General features: G+C 47.2%; 1 protein-coding gene across 2 annotated transcripts in view; it reads right to left on the minus strand.

The window, feature by feature from the left end:
* Nucleotides 1-3,435: 3,435 nt before the first annotated feature.
* The window catches only part of LOC146336635 (BOS complex subunit NOMO1-like), a 70,763-nt gene continuing 51,052 nt past the window's right edge, over nucleotides 3,436-23,146 (minus strand). The window contains exons 22-31 of one of the 2 annotated variants that reach the window (XM_084818607.1): nucleotides 21,928-22,054; nucleotides 20,221-20,334; nucleotides 19,160-19,287; nucleotides 18,031-18,172; nucleotides 16,830-16,913; nucleotides 13,690-13,800; nucleotides 12,587-12,688; nucleotides 10,439-10,558; nucleotides 8,898-8,990; nucleotides 3,436-8,140 (exon numbers count right to left, since the gene is read on the minus strand). In XM_084818607.1, the coding sequence (XP_084674733.1) occupies nucleotides 8,009-8,140; nucleotides 8,898-8,990; nucleotides 10,439-10,558; nucleotides 12,587-12,688; nucleotides 13,690-13,800; nucleotides 16,830-16,913; nucleotides 18,031-18,172; nucleotides 19,160-19,287; nucleotides 20,221-20,334; nucleotides 21,928-22,054 (1,153 nt within the window). In that variant the 3' untranslated portion in view covers nucleotides 3,436-8,008. The remainder of the gene's footprint in view (nucleotides 8,141-8,897; nucleotides 8,991-10,438; nucleotides 10,559-12,586; nucleotides 12,689-13,689; nucleotides 13,801-16,829; nucleotides 16,914-18,030; nucleotides 18,173-19,159; nucleotides 19,288-20,220; nucleotides 20,335-21,927; nucleotides 22,055-23,146) is intronic. The other variant, XM_084818608.1, reaches the window with a different exon arrangement.

Consider the following 23,146-nt stretch of genomic DNA (forward strand, 5'->3'; position numbering starts at 1 on the left):
AAACAAACAAAAACAGAATACCAATGGAAACCATGACTGGCCAATTAAGGAATGCCTCCTGAAATAGTGCTGTTTTCAGGAGGCAGTGGAAACAACCCAGTGTTGGTGCCTACCTGACCTCCGGGGCAGGGAGTTCCACAGGAAGAGGGCCACCACACTGAAGCCTCTTCTCAGGTGGGCCCCAGTCAGGCCATAGATCCATGTGGAGCCACCAGGAGCATGCCCTCTGATGGCCTCAGGGATCAGGTAGGCTGGGTAAGGGAGAAGACACTCTCTCGGGTATCCTGGTCCCAAGTTGTTTAGGGCTTTGTACATTACTACTAAAACCTTAAACCTGGCCTGGTAGCAGATAGGCAGCCAGTGCAGTTCCCTCAGCAAAGTAGTTATATGCTGAAAAGGGGCCGCTCCTGACAACAGCGAAGCTACTGCGTTCTGTATTGGCTCCAGCTTCTGAATCAGCCTTAAGGGCAGCACCACATAGAAGGCATTGCATTAATCCAATGTTGAGGTTACTAGCGCCTGTGACCAAGCTGTCCTTGTTCTAGCTGGTTTACCAGCTGAAGCTGGTAAAAGGCACCCCAGTGCCTCCAGCGACAGCGATGGATCTAGGAGTACCCCCAGACTACGGACCTGATCTTTCACAGGGAGTGCAATCCCATCCAGAACAGGCAATGAGCCGATCTCTCAGACTCAGGAACCACTCACCCACAGGACTTCCATCTTGCCAGGATTCAGTTTCAATTTATTGGCCTTCATCCAGCCCATGACTGAGTTCAGGCACCGGTCCAGGACTTGCACAGCCTCTCCTGATTCAGATGTCACAGGGAGATATTGTAGGACACCACACACAATAATATTGTGCTTTTCTCTATTGTTTAAATACATGTTTTTAGTCTACACAGATAAAATTATACTATCAGATATTCTTGCATATATTCTTTATCATCACCAGCTAGCACATCCCAATTGTTGCATTCCCACCAATTGCCCACCCCTGCTTTAGAGAAATTGATTAATTCCCCCTCCCCTAATTTCTCCGCCCACAAATTTCGAGAGGCCTTTTGGACAAAATAACAACAACAACAACAACATGGATTTAAAAAAAAACTAAAACAGTTGAATATAACTTACTTCCAAGAAAGCATATGTAGATATGATTTCATCCTTACCAGCCAAGTAATCAGCTTCCCTTGTCCAGACCGATTCCCTTGTCCGTATCATAATACCTTAAATTGGATAGACCTAAATTGGCCACCTGTCTGCGATCAGTTTCATAGATCTTCTGAGCATCTACAAATGCACACCCTGGCCCTGTCACTGGCAGCAAAACGAGCACGGCTTAAATAGCTGTCATTGCCACAAAAGTTCTCCATCTGTATCACAAAGAAAAAAAGTCAATGGTTTTCCATGGTTGTCAACTTGATCCTCTCCAGAACAGAGAAAAGTTGATTTTCTTCCCATGAGAAAAGAACTGTGAATTGATTGAACACAAATCTTGCTCCCTTTTTAAAAGAAGAAATTCCCAGCCAGTGAAGGTGTCTAATTTTAATTTGCTATGCACTGACAATTGACTTCATGCTGGAATGTAATGCATATGAAGTTTTAGTATATTTCACCAGACGGAAAAGAAAACCAGAATCACATTCCGGGTTCCATTGTCGCATCAGCATCCACCTTCCTTGAGATATCACATACTTGTATAATTTTTTCCCCTTTCTTTTTGTCAAAATGAGAGTTTACAGAAAGGTGTACATCTGGTCGGATCCAGATTTGGTCATACATAGTGCAGACTCACTGAAACCAAATGGGTCTGCTTTAATCATCGAACTTAAAGAGTAATCCTAAGCATGTTTACTCAGAAGTAAGCCGCTCTGTGTTCAATGGAGTTTACTCCCAGGTCAGTGTATGTGGGACTGCAACCTTTAACTATGCCAACTTCCCAGACCAGATGCCCACTAGATGTTTGGAACTACAACTCCCAGCATTCCTGACCATTGGCCATGCTGGCTGGGGATGATGGAAGTTGAAGTCCAGAATATCTGGAGAGCACCGATTTGGGAACAATATAATTGCTGATGTTGCAACAACCTTCAAAAAAATAACAAAGACTTTATAATACCTTAAAACCAAGGGTAACCTCCAATGTCAGTCCTACGTAGAGTAGATCCATTGAAATGAATGAGACTTACATTAGTCATAACTAACTTGAGTCCCATTCATTCAATGGGTCTACTCTAAGGGCTGAACTTTATCCCCAAAGTGGATTCAGAACTTTGAATAGCACCTTTAGAGTTTTGGCTGGCGGCAATTAAAACCCTGAATGGAAGCACCGCCCCTTCAGAACAGGAGTCACCAGCCGCCACTGATGTAAAGGTATTTCCTGTTAATTGTAGAGGTTCTCAGATCATCACGTGAATATTATTGCCAATGTCTTGGGCCCAACATACCATAGAGATCATGCCTGGGACGATGCACAGCTGTGCCTTGTTCCCCATGAGTCGCCCTTGGGCTGAAAGGCAGAAGAGAACTTTACTGTAACTCACTTGAAAGCAGGATGTTCCTGCTGTGCATATGAAATATGTGGAATGAGCTCCCTAGTGAGGTTCGCCTGGCACCTACATTGTATTTTTTCCGGTGCCAGGTGAAGACCTTTTTATTTTCCCAGGCATTTTAACATTTTAGCTCTTTAGACTTTTAGCTTTGCTGTTTTAAATCTGTATTTTAAATCCCTGCATTGCTGCTAGGTTTTATTCTGGTTTTATCCTGGTTGTATTGTTTACTGTGGTTTTAATGTTTTATATATTTTGTATTATTTTATTATGTGCTCTTTGGTTTTAGTTTTTGTGAACCGCCCAGAGAGCTCCGGCTATTGGGCAGTATAGAAATGAAATAAATAAATAAAATAAAACCAATTTGTAAGTTACCTTGGGAAAAGTGGCATCCAAGTTCTTTATATAAAGAACTTATATGCCACTTCAAATAAAACAAATAAGTTTAAACATGCACATTTAAAAGTCATTTTGGGGTGGGGGGTGATCCCAGATGAATGCAGAAATGGAACAGAATGGTGGGAATGAAGGAACAGATGAAAAAGCTACATGAACCAGAAAAAGATGGATTCATCCATGTTTACATGTGAGTCAAAGTGTGCCCTAGATAGACAGATGAATACATATATATCTGTATCTTATATAGATATATCTATATAAGGAAGCCAGCGTGGTGCAGTGGTTAGAGTGTTGGATTGGGATTCGGGAGATCCGGGTTCTAGTCCCCACTCAGCCATGAAGTTCACTGAGTGACTTTGGGCCAGTCACTGACTTTCAGCCTAATCTGCCTCACAGGGTTGTGGTGAGGACAAAATGGCAAGGAGGAGGATCATGTAAGCCATCTTGGGTTCCTTGCAAGAGGAAAAAAAGACAGGACATAAAATGTAATACATATGCGTATAGGTGTAGATTGATTTATTGATTGATTAGATTTATTAGCCACCCATCTGGCTGGCTACCCGGCCACTCTAGGTGGTGTACAATACAAATAACAACACAAAATACAACAAATTTACATAATCAACTGAACAAAACAACACTGCTCTAAAAAACCCTAACCCACCTCAAATGCCCACCTGAACAGCCAGGTTTTCAAAGCCCGGAAGAAGCTCATCAAAGAGAGGGCATGGCAGAGGTCACTAGGGAGGGAATTCCACAGAGTGGAATACTGTATATGGCTTTCTTCTATCTCTGGTACCACCAGCGGTTAGCTGCTAAAAAGTTTCAGTCTGCTCCCCACTGCAGCTGAGCTGCTTCTCCCACTCTCCATAGTTCACTGAAGTCAGTCCCGCACCTCTTGTCTTTTCAGCTTGAACCCTATTCCTGTACCCTATGGCTTTGGTGCATTTCAGTGGGATGAGGTGGGGGAGATATGCCACCTCCCCACAGCCTTCTTAAAAATACTTCTCCCCACATTTGTTCAGCCAGATGTGTACAAAAGAAGCAAAGGTTCATTATTACAAGCATTTACAACCTAATCCTAGACATGTCTACTCAGAAGTAGGTCCCGCTGAGTTCAGTGGGGCTTACTCCCAAGTAAGTGGGTAAAGGACTGCAGTACCCTTAAGGAACTGGTAGAAGTAGACGCTTGGAATTGGGGCGGGGGGAGAACAAATCTTAGCCTATTAGACAGTGATCCTATGGCCCCTGGGGGAGTGTCCCAGGGACCATAGGATGGCTTGGAAAACCCCTCCAAGGTTGGAGACAGTGCTCCAACCTCGGAAAGGGGAGTCAGAGATCCACACCCCTCCTTCACTGCCTTGTAGTTGGCGTGGGAAGAACCACACCGGCTTCCCTCTGAGGTCGGAAAAGAGACCTCAGAGGAGTAGGAAAGGGGGTGTTCTGGTGGGAGGGGAGGGTACCGGAGAGGCCAGGATTCAAGTTATCCTGACCCTCCTCCAGCGTTGTTCCCTCCCCCTCTGAAGGGCACTTGCTTTTTAGCCCATCTAGCAAAAACCACCGAGGACGGGAATGCAAAAATCACATCCGCTGCTCCTCCTGTCCTGCCAGCTTTAGCCTGGCAGGGCATAGCCATCTTGGAGGCCCCCAAGTTCAGTACGTTTTCCCCTCTCCTCAGAGTACCGGAGAAGTATAGTTTCCCTGCAGTTCAATGCTGCCATTTGGCCCAGGAGGTCTTCACTCCGAACATGTAAATGAAGCCTCACATTTAATGCCGGCACAGGGTGATCCGTAAAGGGCTTTTCCTTCCCCCCTCAATTCACCTGAGCCCACTTATACTGCAAGGAAGCACATCATAGGGATTGGAGAGACTCCTTCTCCCGGTAGAACCGTGGCTTAGAGACGGAATCTAAACTAATCCTGCCAACAGACCATGCAGGCAAGGGGAAGAATATTGATAGCCAAACAAGCCTCCCCCTCGCCCCCCTCCCCGCCAGCCCAGCAGACACGTTCTGTGCAGAATCAGTTTGTGCTGCTTTACAACTTAGTTATTTAAATAAATACATGTTGCCTGCACTGCCCTTCACATACAGATCTTCTCAAACTGGACAGATAAGATGTCCTACTCTGATGGAAAATGACACACTAGCCAAGACACTGGGCAAGAACTTTATTGTCACTCTCCAACAAGAACAGAGCAGACAAAGGAAATGCCTGACGTCGCCCACCCAGGCACAAAAATGTCCAGGGGAGGGATGTCGGAGATATCTGCAACAGACTCAAATAAGTTTGGGTTTCTATGAATCCGACCTGCAGATTCTATAGCAGACCAGCTTTTTCCAAGTCGTGCAGACTTGAGGACTGGTGTTTTATTTTGGGGGGATTTGAGCAAATGCACCCTTGCGCAAGTGTGCATCAACACAAGTGCGCATTAGCGCTAATGTGCACTTTCTCCAGTGGAACGAAATTCTTGTGCATCCCAGACAAAAATGATTCTGGCAGTGAGCAGATGATGGAATGAAAGACTCTTGACAATCCACGGAACACAGATGGAACAGATTTAACAAAATCTATACACCCCTAGTCCAGGGCCATCATCAGCCTTCCTAAGAAGGGAGAGGAAAATCTCTCATCAGGATGTGCCTCTCATCTCAGCTGCCACCCAGCAGCCGTTCCTATTCAGCGCCTCGGACCGCTCCTTTAGAGTTCTGGCTGGTCTGGGCTAAAACCCAGAATGGATTCACAGCCCCATCAAAGTTGGAGCCAGCAGCCGCCACTTGTCTCAGCTGCCCCTGCAAAAGTGGATGGCCAGCATTTGACTTTTCATCCCGCCCCCCGCCCCGAGAAGATTACTGTTTCTTATGTGCAACCCTTCAGCACTGGCATTTTAAGGGCACTCATGCTTAAGAATGAAAAGGACCATTAATATTGAATATTTACAAGCCCGTTAATACGGGATGATTCATGTCTGATTCATAATATGTCCTTTTTGTTAGATGGATGACAGATCAAGTGGCATTTAAACAAAAAGTCCTCTCCAAAATGCAGCTCGGGTTGCTAAGTAACTATGGTATTGTTATCTGTCATCATTTGCACAATAAAGGTCTTAAAAAGCAAGTGAATTAATAACCAAAGAGAGCGTGTCTTACATGGCCAACAAACAAATGTGCTTATCAAATGTGACGAGACATACATGTCACCAGTTCAACAAGCGTAGCTCCTTACAGGCACAACCGATTTCTTTTTAAGGTGTTCTCTTTTTGAAATATTGGCCAAGTTCTGTCACTACCTGCGTGTAGACTGTACCAGTTCAGATTGCGGTCGGGGGGTACACACACGACTGTACCATTTCAGACTGCGGTCAGGGGGTACACACATGATGGAATGCTCCTCCATACAAAAAAAAATCCCAAAAGCAATCCCTGCATCTAGCAGGTTAGCATCTCAGGGAGAAGGTTAGAATTGAAACTTTTCTCCCGACACCTAGTTTTCTTTGTGCAGAGAGGGGTATGTGTGCGTGTGAGAGAGGGGGGGAGAGAGAGAGAGAGAGAGCGTGCGTGCGTGTGTGAGAGAGAGAGAGAGAGAAAGAGAGAGAGAATGAGAGAGTGTGTGTGTGAGTGAGGGGGGGTATTGTATAGAAGAGCATTTCCTGCACATAGAAGACTAGCATATTTGTTAAAAGACTACGCTGCAAAACCCTTCCCTCCAACATACTAGATTTTTATATGCAGGGAAATTTTTATATGGAGGATCATGCCATCAACTGAGCCCCCTCCGGAAGTGGTGTAGCCTTGAAGCAGACGGTGCATATGTGTTAGGTTTTAATCTCATCTTTCTTCCAAGGAGCTCCGGGTGGACTACATGGTTCTCCCACTTCCTCATTTTATCCTCACAACAACCCTGTGAGGTAGTTTAGGGTGAGAGAGAAGACCTGGTAGTGGTGTAGTGCGAGCGTTTGTAACGACGGCATGCACACACACTCCAAAGAAGAGGTGTAAGTAGTATAATACCCATTTTATTAGAATCACCGTAACTGCAGTCCTAGGCATAACTACTTCAGAGTAAGCCCCACCGAACTCAGTGGGGCTTACGTCTGACTGCATAGATTCATGACCTGTAAAATATATGAAGCTTTAATGAAAGATCTTCAGCCAGCTGAAATGGAACCTTTAGCTTTTGATTAGAAATGCAAACTATCTTGAAAAAGGGCGACCGCTGAAACAGCGGAGCATGAAGTAGGAACCCCATCAAAGAAAAGAGAAGATGTATTCAGCCTCTGCTTGATTCTCTTCCTCATTCTCCGATTTCCTCTATGGCAGCTTGCACAAACCTGGCACCCTCCAGATGTTTTGAACTACAACTCCCAGCATTCCTGACCATTGCCCATGCTGGCTGGGCTGATGGGAGGTGAAGTCTGAAACATCTGGAGATACCAGGTTGTGGAAGGCTAGTCTATGCTGTCACAAACCACAGTAAAACTTGAAAGCCTACATCACCTGATTTGTATGCCAGAGCGAGGAGGGCCCGTCAGATGTTCTGGTGATCCATCAGTGCTCCTCTTTTGACAAAGGAAACCACCCTAGTCCCTTAACTACACACCACCCAACACACTGGAAGCGCATGGTATTATTGTTAGCCACTTTGAGCTTGGAAAGAAAAGCGGAGTATAAACATTGAGCAGAATGACACAACGAGTTGCAAAGTTAAGGGTTAAAAACGAAAAACAAAGTACACAGGCTGGGAGGCGAAATCAAATTTTATTGGTCGTCGTTCTTGCAAACCTAAAACAAACAAAAATATCGTATGACCCTCCAACAAAAACGTTATGCCAACGCTGTATGGAAAATGTTCTCTATGACAAGGAGCCAGTTGGGTCACTCTTTTAAATGACAGTGACATTCTGTCGACGCCGTGTCAAATTCACACCCGTGATGGAACTACTCCGAGTCAAGGGCTCAAACAAGACATCTACAGCTGGTCACGAGATTCGGTTCTGCCGAGCAGCTCTTCCAGTCAAAACAGCCACCGCTCCGCCTCCACGGGAGAGTGCTTCTCGTGCCTCACGTCCGCCTCGTCTTCTGTTTCTTCGCTTGCCTCTTCACGTCCTCCAGGCCGCCCACGTCAGAACCCGCCTGCCCGAGCGAACGCACCCCTTGGAGACGGCTGGTGAGCTGCAGCAGCAAGGGAATCAACTGGAGGAGCAGAAAAACGCAGGCAGCCCCATTGGTCCGGTGCAAAATCACGCAATCCGAAACCGCAACAGTAGCGTAATGCAGTTAGTAGAATCAACGCCTCCAAAAGTCACAAAGCTTCCGCTAGAAATGGGCTGTTGGGGCATTTTTTATTTTGTGAAAACGGCACTCTACACCAGAGATGCCAACATGGGGCTTACGGGCACCCATGTGCCTCCAGACACCTCCCTACTCCTCCCAATGTGTATTTTTAAAATGCTTTTTTATATTCTTACCGGCAGCTGGGATTGCTTCAGAGCAAAGTGGCAGCGGCCATCTAAATTTCCCATGAACGCCTCTTGGCAGGTCACTTATCCTCTGTGACTAGCTATGCCCACCCACGGCAGCCATTTTGCAGTGCTGCCCACGACAGTTTCTCAAATTTCAGGAAGGGCCCCAAAGGTTGCCTAAGGGGGGGGGGAGACCCTATCTCATCCCACCCACCCCCGCCCCGCTTCCATAAACACCAACCAAGCAAACCCGGCTCGCCATGGATCCAATTCCAATCCTTTCCCGGCCTTCTCATCTCAAAGCAATCTAGAGCACACACAGACACACACACCCCGCCCCCCGCCCCTGCTTTCGGCCAGGCCAGGCCGTGGACTCTCCCCATGTCCCAATCCAGGCATCAGAATTCCTACTTGCACTTCAGCAAAACAACATCAAAATGTGACAGACGCAGGCGCAGCTGCTAGAAAATGAAATGAAAAGATGTTACCTTATCGTGGTTGTAACCAGCCAAGAGAAGCAGCAGCGTCAACGGCAAGGCGATGTAAGATCCCTGCGCGATATCCTGCTCAGGCAGCTTTCTCTGCAAGACAGCCCAAGGTGAGGGGATGCTCTTTCTGTTGTTTGGCCCTTCCTCAAAAGGCGGGATCCCACATTCCTGTAGCCCGGTAGCACTTTTTTTTTGTGATCACAAGGAACCCCCGGTGTCCCTCAGAGGCCAGTCAAGGGCTGCTCAGTGAAAAGACTGGGAATGGGGACTTGAGGGACGGGATGGCTTTGGTGGCACTGCTAGGATTGAGGGGGCCCTGGGCAAAATGCCCACCACCTCCGCCCACCCTGGCTACTTTGCCGCCCTGCTACATCTCGCCCTCCATCTTGGTCACTTCCTAGTTCGCTTCCCTCCACCCCAGGCTTATCAAGCAGCAGTAAGAAGGGAAAAAGTGGGTCCCGTTTCCCTTCTTTCCCAAAAAAAACATTTTACAGAGATTGTGTCTGCTGTGCTGGGCATCGTGGCCCCAACATCGAGGCCTTGACAACCTCTATAAAAAATTGGGAGGAAAAAAGATAAGAAAAGGGACCCATTTGTTCACTGCCTCCTCAGCCTCTCTTCTCTTCCCCTGCTCCTTACTAGGAGCAGGTGCTGGTGGCTGTAACAGCAGGGGTGGGGGGAAGACCCCCTCCCCCAAGACAGGCGGCAAAGGTGGCAGGGCAAGCCATGGCGCGCAGTAAAGGGAAGCACTCCCCTGGCCACGCAGAGCTGCAGCCACGCCATTTTAAAACAAAGTATTTTCCCAAAGGTGAGAGTGGCAGCGGGCTGAACCAATCAGATGCGGGGAGGGGGCAATGAGGATAGCGGAGCAGTAAGGGGGCAGGGGGCATTGCTATGACAACAACACTACAAGTGAGACCTGCAACAAAATGTTGCAGCATGAAATGGTGCAGTTCAGGATTCTAGCCACTCCATTTCAGTCCTTCTTCCCAGCCTAGTTTTCTGTTTTGGCACCCAACAGGAAGTCAGCATTCTGTGCCCAACAAGTAAGGGATGGGAGCCCGTTTCCTGCCAAGGCCTCTATTGTGCCCAAGAAGCAGGGGGACCCCACCAGTTATTTTCAAGGGTGTCGCTTCCCGTCTGCCTATGCAAGTGAATGGAGACATCGTCTCTCTCATTTGATTTCTCTCTCTGTATATGAGAAGACCCAACGTTTTGTGAGTGGCCCCACCCCCACAGCAGCCATTTTGTGAGTGGCCCCGCCCCCCACAGCAGCCATTCTGTGAGTGGCCCCGCCCCCCACAGCAGCCATTTTGTGGCTGCACCTGCAAGACTAAAATTAAAAAAACCCCTCCAAATGAGCCCAAGGGCCCAAAAAAGGTTGGCAACCCCTGCCTTAGGCTATAAGGAGAGGAAGGCTTTTCCAAGACTGAGAATGTGGCGTGGTCGAGACAGCAAGAAAAACAGAAGGATCAGAAACAAAAGTGCCAAAATGAATTTCCTGACATATTCCCGGAGTAAGTTAGCCGCAGGGGGCTTACCGTAGGACTGAACAGCAACGTGATGTGTTTGTGGTACCCGACGGTGGTAAACGAAGCTTGAGGCAGGGTGTAGTCGTACTGGGATTTGGAGAGTGTCGAGTCCAAAAGCACCACATAATTCTGCCAAGAAAAGAAGGAGAGGAAACTGACAGCATCCGATGGGAAAAGAACAGAAGGAAACCCCATAAAAGCAAATCAAAACAGGACTATCATCTTCCTAACGGGACGGTTCACTCAGCCCCCAGTACAGCCAATGCTGCCTGTAAACAGCTTCTTAATACAGCGTAGCATTTAATAAATAAATAAATAAATAAATGCTAGTCTGATAGTCACCACTTGCAATTAATAACTGGCTCCGTGAGACCAAGAATCTCATGCCAGTGACCAAATGCCTAGTGGAGTGGGGGAGGGGGGATAGGTCCTTCAACCTTTCCTCCATGACCAGCATGGAAAAAGCTGTCCCATGAAGGAGCAATTCATCCCTCCTCTGCCGGCCCCTTGGTAGAAGACCAGTTCTTAAACTAACCTGCCAAGATGTTAGTAGCTTGCTGGGAGGCAAGCAGACTATGTTTCCATGCTGGCCACAAAGGGAAGGTGGTTTCCTTTCCTCTGCATCCAACATGGCAAGGCAGTCTACTAGCATCTTAGCAGACTGCTAAAGAAAAATTGCAGGCTAGTAACTTTTGCAGGCTTATTTGCAAGGCTGCCTTAACAGTAATCAAAGGCAAAGGGGAGACTTCTCTTGACTTCAGCAGAGAAGGAAAACTGCCAGGCACACAGTTTGCATTGCTCACTGGGTGTCTTCTGCAGTCTCCTGTGTGGAAAGACCACATTTCAGTCTGTCCATTTCAATCCAGGCTATCTACCAATACGCTCATAGCAGTGAGTAAGTGAAGAGAGGGTGAAAACTGGCCTGTCTCAATTCCCTACTGGCAAATTGCTGACCATCACTGTATAGGAAAGACTTGAGAGCCTGCTCCAAGCATTCACACACTCGCCCACACGCTCCCACTGGGCCCAGTGTGGCCTTCCCAGCATTGGGAATATATCAGGATTAAGTATCGATTGCTCTCCAGAAGTTTCATTCAGGACTAGTAGCCACTGATATTCTCCTCCAGGAATTTGTCAGGTGTTGGGGTCAGCATTGCTGGGCACCTGCCAGGGCCCTCTTGATGTTGGCGCTCCCTCTTTCATAAGAACACGAGAAGGGCCCTGCTGGATCAGACCCAGGGCCCATCTAGTCTAGCACTCTGTTCACACAGTGGCCAACCAGGTGCCCACAGGAAACCCATAAGCAGGACACAAGAGCAACAGCACCCTCCCGCCCACGTTCCCCAGCAACTGGTATACATAGGCTCACTGCCTCTGTTCTGGAGGTAACACATAGCCTTCAGGACTAGGAGCCATTGATATTCTCCTCCAGGAATTTGTCCAACCCCCTTTTAAAGCCATCCAAACTGGTGGCCATCACTACATCCTGTGGTAGCAAATTCCATAGTGCGACTGCACTGTCTAAAAAAGTCCTTCCTTTTATCTGTCCTGAATCTCCCACCAATCAGCTTCATGGGATGAACCCACTGAGTTCTAGTATTATGAGAGGGGGAGAAAAAGGTCTCCCTGTCCACACCATGCATAATTTTGTACACCTCGGTCATGTCTCCCCTCACTTGCCTTATCTCCGAGCTAAACAATCCCAGCTGTTGTAACCTTCCCTCACAGGAGAGATGCTCCAGCCTCTTGATCATTTGAGTTGCCCTTTTCTGCACTTTTTCCAGCCCTACAGTATCTTTTTTTAGGTGTGGTGACCAGAACTTGGGGAACAGAACCTGGGTGGGCTCCCTCTTTCCTATCAACTGAGCCTATTCAACTGAGCCTGTTCAACTGGGCCTCTCTGAGCATGCCAACAGTGCCAAGAGGGGGACAGACAAGCATCCGCTCTGCCTGCCTTGGGTCATGTGGAGTGTTCCGTGGGGGGGGGGAGCCAATGGGGAGCGGGAAAAGTGGGCAAGGAAAGTGGGAGGCCCACCTAGGTTATGCTTCCCAAGTGCTCCCCCTTCCAAAAACCCTGGAGCCAGCAGCTCACGCCTCAAGTCTCAGGCCAACCGCAAAACGCCCACCCAACCTTGCATGGAAGGACACAAAGTATACCTCTCCATCCCGGAGCAGTGGTGGAAAGTGGAAGAACAAAGACTGGCCTAAGGAGACTGTGTGAACCGGGTTGTCGAGGTTTTCACTTTTGTAAAGCTTCACCTTGGAGGGGAGAAAACGAAGAAACAAACCAAGTCTCCATTATCATGACGGAGGCAATTACATGGCAATTATGCAAATTTAAACAACTTCTTATAGACAAAATTGTACACGTTCACCTTTTGCACTGTCTATTATAAGGCATGATCAACAAAGATCATTCATATGTAGTTTATTAAAACCAAACACTGAATCATAGACTACATGGACTACAGAAGACAGGCAGGCACTACAGCATCCATTTGTTAGTACTTGTGAACATCAGAGGAATATCTTAATCTATTTACCTACCCAGACCAAATGTATATAAAGCACAATGGGTTGAATCCAAAAACCATGAACTGAACAAAAATAGCCACCAGTGCAATTACATAAATGCTTGTGCAAAGTGCTAACAAGTGAGGTTGCCCAGTGCTATTATAGGTAAACTCTACAACAATTCTACAAGCTTGCACAAACAGAAAACGTATTTATATTTAGAGCATTATCCAACTGTGTCATTCTGCTAGTGCATTTATTTATTTATTTATTCATTTATTTATTTCATTTCTATACCGCCCAATAGCCGAAGATCATGAGAACTGCTGCTCCCTTCTGGTTCCAGCCTCGTCCTGGGCTCAGGCACATGGCAGCAGATGAAAGGGGAACGAGGTCAAGAAGAGCAAGGCTGGGTTACGAACTTACATTTTCTTCCATTTCCCAGGAAATACAGCTGAAGGGGGGAGGCTGCATTTGTCCCCTATGCCCTACTTGATCCTCCCCTCGTGTAAACCCTGCCAAAATCATTCACCTCTCACGCCGCTCTGATCATTTATTTAATACACTCGTGAGTTGCCCTTCCGCCCAAGAGGCACTTGAGGCGATATACAAACCAAGTTAAACAACAACACTCAGAACAACACAAAGGGGCTGTTCAGACAACACGCTGACCCACGCTCAGTGGTTGAGCGTGGGTTGCTGTTGAACCGTGGGGTTGCTTGCTGACCAAAATTGTACCTACTTACCCATAAGGTGGGGAGATGCTCGGAAGACGTGATCACGTTCCCGCTCAGGTCGAACTGGTTGATTTGTCGGAAAGTGATAATATTCACATCCTCGATGTCACGGCTGCCAACCTGCAAAATGGAAAAGGCACGGGGGCTCTTAACACTGGCCAGATGGAAAGCTGCAGCTTAAATACGCTGCTTGGATCAGCTAGCTTGGCAATCAACATGAACATCAAGAGCTCCATTTCCTTTCTGTACTCTGACTGCGAGATCCTTCCATCTGGCCAAGCTGAAAACAGCACGTAGGGATGCAACCGCCTATGGGTCCTTTAACTCGAGATAGCCCTGGCCTTCAAGACCAGAGTAAGACTCCTTTAACTGGGCTGAACGATCTCAGCTGCATTCCTGGGGGAATTTCCACCCTCCCTTACAGGGTGTGGGAAGTCTGCTGGAGTCGGCCTGTGACTGGCTCCTTGAGGACATCCTGGAATTGTCAAGGGTCTGAGCATAAAAGGCAGGGGCTTGGAGTTGCCCATGTGTCTCCACCAACTGTGCCAACTTGCTTTCAGGCTTGTGAGTTCTTGGATCCTGGATTGGGCCCTGTCCTATTGGGAGACATGTACTTAGGTCATGTATAGGATAGGCTTAGGTACTGACTGGGTTCGCACAACACATTAACCACGCTCAATGGTTGAGTGTGGGTTGTTACTGATCCACAGGTTGTTCGTGTCTTGTCTGAACCCAGGACATTTTCCCCGGGGTGGCTTGTTACCCATGCAGTGTGGCTTGTTAACCACCCTGAACAACCCAAAAAACACAACATGGGTTCTCAAGGTGGCTTGTTTGAGAAAAATAAGCCACACTGCATGGTTAGCAAGCCACTCCGGGGAAGATGACTTGGGTTCAGACAACATGCTAACCCATGGTTCAACAACAACCCACTCTCGACCACTGAGTGTGGGTCAGTGTGTTGTGTGAATAGCCCCTTGCTTTGTTATTTTTGGTTGGAGGCGAGAGAATGCCTGCCAAGGAGCAGGAATTGGATTAACCTTGAGCCATGGGGAAAAGTGTGCTTTCTGCTGATCACCAGTGAGCAAGGAATGTGTTCTAACACCCAACTGGTTTTACATGCTGGAGACGCCTGTTCAGCCTGGTCAAGCAACACACACACACAGTTTCGTTTCGCCTCAATTTTCCATTCCATCGAGGTCGCTTTGGAATGTTATGCCTGTCTTCTGAGCTGTTCCCTATTCCTCCCAGTTTTGTACGTAGCACATGGTCAGTCACTCCTGGAGAGACAATGCTGGCGGGACTGGATGGACTTTTTGTCTGATCCAGCAGGGCTCTTCTTATGTTCTCCAATAACATCATTAGCATCTTACACCAGGTCCTTAAGGCTGCAATCCTATGCATGTTTACAGAATAACATCCTACAGCTCCCAGCATGCCCCAGCCAGTGGTGGCTAGCTGGAGCATGCTGGGAGCTGGAGGCCTTTCTTCAGTCTGCACATGCATAAGATTGTGCCCTGAATGTGGCAACAACAAGGATACAAAATACTGATGCGGCGAATTGCATTTGCAAAGGGCCAAATGGCTTTCCCCGCCAGCTACTACTCAAATAATCTCACATGGAAAATTGCTTTCAAAACGGAAGGAGTTTTTAAAAAAAAAAAACTGTTCATGATCCAGCAGGGAGATCAGCTGTTTAAAGAGACTTAAAGCACACACCTAAATTTCACCAAGTATGGCAGGAGTTCAAGTGCACCTAAAATAGCTCTTTGGAGCACAGCCAAGATCTTCAGTACAAAAGCGTCTCAACGCAGCTTGTATTAGCAGAGCTCTGTTTAAAGTGTTCAGTGAGAAGAAACCCAGTCCCTTCTGTCAGGGTGGACACTGAGCCCATAGAATCCCAGAGTAGTTCTGATTCTGAGGAAGAGGAGTCACTCCTGGGAGAGGAGCTCACTCCTCTTTCCCAGGGCCAACAGCTGACGGAGATTCCTCCCACCAGCATTCCTAACTTAGATAGCAGTCCTGGGAGTGACAGAGCGCGGGAAGCAGACTTGATGGACGCGCAACGCCGACGCAGAGAGCGGCGCCAAATGGAGGGCGCAGAAAGGAGGCGTAGTGCCCGGCTGGCACACAAACAACGGCTGCGCCCAGAGGATCCAAGGGAAAAGAGGAGGGACTCTCCCTAGTCCTTAAGTTCAGGGGTCTGCCAGTAATTCCCTTTCAAACAGGGACCAACTGTTCCAACGTAGGGCATAGGTACTCTGCTGCTCATATCTAGTTGCTAACAGTAGAGTCGTTAAGTAGTAAAAGAGGAATAAAGCTTTGAAAAGAATCCCTTTGTCTGTGTCTGGACTTGGCTACTGGATTAGACTGAGAGAGGCCTCCAAGGAGCCCTTGACACCTTCAAGCTGGGAGCTCCTCCAGCATGATCAGCTGCTTCCTGGGTTATTTTGTTGCTAGATTCACATTCTGAACTAGGGATGCTGGAGAAATTCGAGACAGACTAAAATGAGCGCGGATTTCTAAGAATCTGGCCCGTGGAATTGGCTGTGGAGTGACCCCCCCTCAGGCTGCGCAAGTCTGTGGACTTTCGGATGATTTTTTTTTTTTTTTACTTTCCCGAAATTTACGCCTACAAATTCGTAGGAAAATATGTAAGTTTCTGCTGAGGAAACATTGAATTGAATGGGGAACAACACGCCAAATGTTATGTGCTGAGGTAAATTATGTAAATGCTTATGTAAATACTTATGTAATTATTAGCGTATTTTTCCACACAGCGAAAAAAATATATTTGCATCTGTCTGTGGATGGACGACGGAACAAAAAGCAGCTGACAATCCACAAAACACAGACGGAGCACATTGTACACAGTCTGTACATCCCTATTCTGCACATCATTAATTGGTGAACCGTGCTCTGGACAAGTTCAGGTAATAGCTGCATTTAAAACAAAGCTTGGGAACTTTCAGTTACTCTTTTTTTTTTTAAATCCTCCATGACAGTTTTTATTCCCAGTAGTGGAACTATTTTCCCATAAACGAAATACCAAGCTAATTGTTTTGTGTTGTGCTCTCTGGGTCAGAGTACCCCCTTTGGCAGTGACCACAGCCTAGCAAATTAGGCCTCTGATTTGGAGAAAGGTTTACCTTGATTGCAGAATGCTGAGGAAGGGCTCTTTCGATATGATCGTTGCCTTCAGCTTTCAGTTGGATGTGATACACACAAGAAGGCTTAAAAACAAAAAACAGATGACAAATCCTAAGTGATGTTAATTTCTATCGCGCACATTAAGACAGGCTAAATTTAAAATTCTTATTGCCTATCGGCAAAACATTTCACCCAATCCATTCACCAGGGACTTTCTGTAAGCAAAGCGTGCGCACAGCCACTGAACTATAGTCCCTTCGCAACTTCACAGGGTCAGTCTCCAGAATCTCTTGGATAGAAGAGCTAGGAAAGAGTTATTGTCAGGATCTAGGGCTCCAATCCTCCCTCCTCAGAGGAAGCTGCCTCTGATAAAGGCAATCTCTCAGACCAGGAAAAGCATTGGGCTCTAGAAGCACATCTCAAGGTTCCTATCTCCTCAGATACCTCTTCCCCAGAAAAGCTCATGGGACTCACAGTATCTGAAGGAGGTTGCACATAACCATCGTTGGATTCTAGTTCCATAGCCACTGCCACACCGGAGTCGCCTCCACGTTGTCGCAAAGGCTTCTAAAGCAAGCATGCCCTTTTAAGGGAGAACACCTCATGGGGAACTGAGCTAACAATCTAAACAAAGCCAAAATCCTACTTAAGGCTCATTCAAAGTCTAGTTGTTGGAGCAACACATAAATTAAGCTTGTCCAGTTGCCAGCCTCACTTGAAGTTTTCCGTGGTGCTACTCCCAGATTCAAATCTACCCCCAAATATGCCCCACAGGGGTTCCGCAGATTGTCACACACCTCTTCCCCAACCACTGGTCACTTGGTGGTTTCCCAGCTTTTGCATACTTCCCCTCCATCCAACACCCCCCCCCCCCGCCAATTCTAAAAAGGTTGAAATGCCTCTCCTAAGGCTTAGTTACTGGCAGGAAGAATATCCTAAGCTAAAATATGCTGGTATTTTTGGCTCCATCCCTTTTGCTTTCATCCCTGCCCACCACTGGAATGCAACCTCCAAGAGCTTCTCCAAAATGGAATTTGACCCTCAGGCTGAAGGAGGTTCAAGACTCCTGCTATAAATGCAAAGCTAAGCGAAGGAACTTCTGCACAAGGAACGCATGCCCCCAGTAGCTGTGAATTCTTCAATTCTCATCTCATGCAGGAAATCTAACCCAAACCCCACCGCCAGCTGTAAGGTTCTTACCAGCAGCCCGCGCAGTCGGAACTTGCCCTCTTCATCCGTGATAGTGTCTTCTCCATACTCATGGCACTCTCCTTGACCCACGGCTTCCACCGAAACCCCTTGCTCGGGTTCCCCGTTCAAAGAAGAAACAGTTCCATAACAGCTGGGGAAAGGGAATAGAAGAATGCTCGATAAATGCCCTTCAGTTTATTCCAGCAGGCTGCAGCAGAGGGAAATGAGACGGGAGGCAGGTCTATTCCACCACCCAGCTGAAAGATCATGTCATTCTCCTCTTCCCTCCTCAACCCTTGTTCCTTTTGTGTCATGCCTTTTTAGACTGTAAGCCTGTGGGCAGGGGCAGTCTTGTTTTTAATGTATGCAAGCCGCTTCAGGAACCTTTTTTAGATGAGGGGCAGGATAAAGATGTTCTAAATAAATACATCAGTTACAGTTAAAACTAGTGCTGTGCCAAATCCTGCCCCCTATCTTTGGGAACTTTTTCTCTCCCTGTGAAAGAGATAATGTTTTCTCTGCCTCTTTCACAGGAAGGGGGAGAGTTTTGGAGAATTTTCTCCTTGGGGAGGGGGACAGGGTTTCCACATGCCTTTTTAAGTGCAGGCAATTCTTGAGGGATCTTCTTTCTATTTTTTTATTTTTTTAAATACCCCCTGCACTTGCAGGAGCCCAGGACTCTTCTCCAGCCGGGAGTTCTTCCTGGATGCCTACTGGAGAGGGCAAGGTCACATGGTCTCCTGGGAGTTCAGAAAGAACTGTTGGGCTGGAGAAGCATCTTGGGCTCCTGAAAGTATAGGAAGCATTTTTTAAAAAATTAAAAATAAAAAGAAGACCCCTCAAGAACTGGCTACACTTAAAAAAGGTATATGGAACCCTGTCCCCCTCCTCAAGGAGAAAATTCTCTGAAACTCTCCCCCTCCCTGCGAAAGAGGCAGAGAAAACATTATCTCTTTCACAAGGAGAAGTCTCCAAAGAAAGAAGCCTCTTTCGCAGAGTTTTGGTTTTGCCCACCCCACCCCCCAAAATGTCGAAAATGGAAGAATCAAAATTTTTTGGCACAGCATTAGTTAAAACCTTGCCTACCTGAGAATTTTTTTTTTAATAGCCTTAAAAAGGGGAAATCTCATTTACTGACCTGTATGCTGTCCTGTAACCAATAATGGTGATTTTCAGATTCTGTCCTTCCTGCACTTCGATCATTTGAGACGAGGGTTCGAAGCGGAATTCCTTCATCATGGGCTTGAAATAGTACTGCCCCGGGCTCTGCAAGGAGGCATCAAACAAGCTGGTTCATTATTTTAACTTTGCTACTGCCTATCGCGTTCACACAAGAGCTCCAGGGGAGGGATTGTAGCTGAGTGGTATGGCACATGCTTTGCAAGAGGTCCTGGGTTCAATCTCCATCAGCAGCTCCAGCTAAAAGGATCTGAGGACTGGGAAAGACCCTTGCCCCAAAGCCTGGAGAGTCTTTTGAAGCAGACTCTCCTGGGCTAGGTGAACTACCAGTCTGAAATAACTGGCTCTCTCAAAACTTAGGATGGGGGTCTTTTCTGTCAACCACTACCTGTTCAGTTGAACTGGAGATGCCAGGGATTGAACCTAGCTGAGTCCCCAACCCGGCCCCGAGTGTCAGGGTTGAAACTGAGCCGATAGAGCCCCAGAGCAGTTCTGATTCTGAGGAGGATCAGCAATCCGTGGGAGAGGAGCGCGCTCATCTCTCACAGGCACAGCAGCTGGCAGAGATTCCTCCTGCAGGCATTCCTGGGATAGATAGTGACCCTGGCAGCGAGAGAGTGCTGGAGGGGGGCTTGCTGGACGCTCCACGCCGGGAGCGACGACAGTTAGAGGGCGTGGAAAGGAGGCGTAGCGCTCGTTTGGCACGCAAGCAACGGTCGTGTCCCGAGGCCCAAGGGAAAGAGGGAGGATCTCTCCCTAGCCCATACGTTCAGAGTCTTCCCGCGGTTCTCCTTCAAACGGGGACCAACTGCCTAATCTGGAGCATAGGCTACTCTGCTGTTCCTTGCTTAGTCGTTGGTGATTAGCATCTGAAAGAGTCATTAAGTTGTAAAAGGATTAAAGCCTTGAAAAGAATCCTCTTGTCTGTGACTTGAGTTAGCTATTGGAGTAGACTGAAAGAGGCCGCTAGGGCGCTCCTGACACCGAGTTATGACCCAAAGAGCAGACACAAATATGTACCAGGTTGGAGAACGTCAGCATGCCGTTGTCTTGAGTCAGGAGGTTGGAGCGGAACACGCCTCCGCTCAGGGACAGGAGGACCCCCGCAAGGGGATGGGCATCTTCAGATTTAATCTGTTGAAAATGAAAAACGAGGCAGAATGCATTATCATCTATTTCTCAGTAAACACAGAAACATTGTGTCCTGCTCCATCGAGGATTCTATCGACAGCTCAAGTGCGAGTGTACAAGGTGAAGCACCGGAGAAAGCTCAGCACCCTGGACAGCATGGTACGTACTGTCCCAGAGAGCCTCAGCTTGGGTTCAGCATCATGGTTAGCGTTCCTGCACCTAAGGCAAGAGATAAATTACCCCAGCACTAGCCTGGAACAAGCGCCAGTGATTTATAGCCAGGTCTGAGAATCATCTGGCGAGCTCCTGCCCTCAAGTGCTGCTTCTGGCTTCCTTAAAGGGCTAGAGCCTTTTTCTCCAGTTGCTGGCTTCTTCTGGGGGAAGGGAGGGAGTCAGAGGAGTGAGGTTCTGGTTAAGAAGTGCTCCCCAAGTCCTTTGCTGGAAGAGTCCAAGGTCCACTGCTCAGAGTCGGCAGTCAGCGATACTTCCCTGGGATTTAATGGATCGTCCATCTCTTGTATAGTTTGGATCCGAGATACCCAGTTTTAGCTGGTCAACCAAACTAGACTGTTTGCATTGCCTGTGCAAAGCATTCAACAGCTGGCAACACCACATACACAGAGCGCAGCTGGGCTGTCTTCAGGTAAGTGGAGATTCACCAAGGCCAGAAATGCATTCATGTTTTGGTAGGTGCTAGGAGCATCCTTGCCCTTTCAAAAAATAAAAATGGCATTGTAGGTGTTTTGGACTCCTCAAACAAACTAAGAACGTAGGCGTTTTAGACTCCTCAAAAATGGTTTTGTAGGTATTTTGGACTCTTCAAACAAACAAAAAAGTGTAGGTGTTTTGATCTCCTAAAAAAATGGCATTGTAGGTGTTTTGGACTCCTCAAACAAAGAATGTTGGTGTTTTGGACTCCTCAAAGCATGTAGGTGTTTTGGACTCCTCAAAGAATGTAGGTGTTTTGGACTCCTCAAACAAACTAAGAACGTAGGCGTTTTGGACTCCTCAAAAAATGGCTTTGTAGGTGTTTTGGTCTCCTCAAACAAACAAAAAAGTGTAGGTGTTCTGATCTCCTAAAAAAATGGCATTGTAGCTGTTTTGAACTCCTCAAACAAAAAAAATTGTAGGTGTTTTGGACTCCTCAAACAAAGAATGTAGGTGTTTTGGACTCCTCAAACAAAGAATGTAGGTGTTTTGGACTCCTCAAACAAAGAATGTAGGTGTTTTGGACTCCTCAAAAAAATGGCATTGTAGCTGTTTTGGACTCCTCAAACAAAAAAAATTGTAGGTGTTTTGGACTCCTCAAACAAAGAATGTAGGTGTTTTGGACTCCTCAAACAAAGAATGTAGGTGTTTTGGACTCCTCAAACAAAGAACGTAGGTATTTTGGACTCCTCAAACAACGATGGCATTGTAGGTGTTTTGGACTCCACAAACAAACATGGCATTGTAGGTGTTTTGGACTCCACAAACAAGTCCTTCGCTCCTCTCTCTCTCTCTCTCTCTCTCTCTTTCCTACTAATGTTTGACCTGAATTCTCTAGAGAAGGGAGTACAACAAAGGTGCAGCTCCAGAGGACATGGAAAAAGTTACCTCAAAAGTGACTCCAGCAAGAGCAAAAGCTTTGAAGTCTCCGATCGTCCCTTCCACGGCACTCAAAACGAACCCTTCTTTTTGGGCGGTCACGGTGTATTCTAGGTCACTGTGGAGTGGTCCCACGCTTCAGAAAAAATTGGGAGAAAGGGCATTTGAATTCAACTCAGCGGCATCTTTTTGCAGGCTTGAACGGCAAGTAATAACCACAGCATTTAAAATTTAAGTGTTGGAGTTCATCGAAGACTTGCGATAGACTACAGATGAACCAACCAACATCCTGACAGCATCACCTGATACCTCACAAACCCTGAGGAGCTACGGAGGTCAATCCCAATATACCATCCATCCGCATCTTCGCCCGCTGAGATTCCTTCATTGGCACCACCACTGCCCATCAGTCCCTGTGTCCACCATCCACTCCCTGGCAACTTCTAATTCCCCACCACCATCTAAGCCCCCCTTCATACACACCAGTACAACTGCTCTTCTATGTTCTCCATATTCTTTCACATCCATGGAACACCAAAATCAGACCACTGGTTCCTCCAGGTCAGAACTGTCTACACCAGAGATAGGCAACTTCGTGCCTCCTGGATGGTTTGGGACTAGGACTCCCATAGATAAATAAATAGGACTACCAATATCACACTGCCCTTATACAAACCTTGGAACACTGGGTACAGTCCTAGTCACCGCATCTAAAAAAGGATATTGTAGAACTGGGGAAAGTGCAGAAAGGGCCACTAAAATGATCACAGGGATGGAGCATCTCCCCTATAAGGGACGGTTACAACAGCTGGGCTTGTTTAGCTTCGAAAAAATGTGAGTAAGGGGAGACACGATAGAGACAGACACAATTATATATGGGGTGGAGAAAATGGATATGGACACATTTTTCTTCCTCTTGTCATAATACTAGAACCAGTGGGGTCAATCTGTGGAGCTGATTGGTGGGAGATCCAGGACAGAGAAATGGAACTTCACACAGCGCATGGTTAAACTATGGAATTCACTTCCACAAGATGCAGGGATGGCCACTGCTCTGGATGGCCTTAAGAGGGGGTTGGAGAAATTCCTGGAGGAGAAGGCGATCCATGGCTACTAGTCCTGATGGCTATGTGCTACCTCCAGGATCAGAGGCAGGATGCTGAGGAACACAACCAGGAGGGGGAGGCTGCTATTGCACTGATGTCCCAGTTGTGGGTTTCCCACAGAG

Source organism: Heloderma suspectum, chromosome 12 (genome assembly GCF_057233095.1).
Source record: "Heloderma suspectum isolate Gila_16-S chromosome 12, 16-S_ref, whole genome shotgun sequence".
Taxonomy (NCBI): domain Eukaryota; kingdom Metazoa; phylum Chordata; class Lepidosauria; order Squamata; family Helodermatidae; genus Heloderma; species Heloderma suspectum.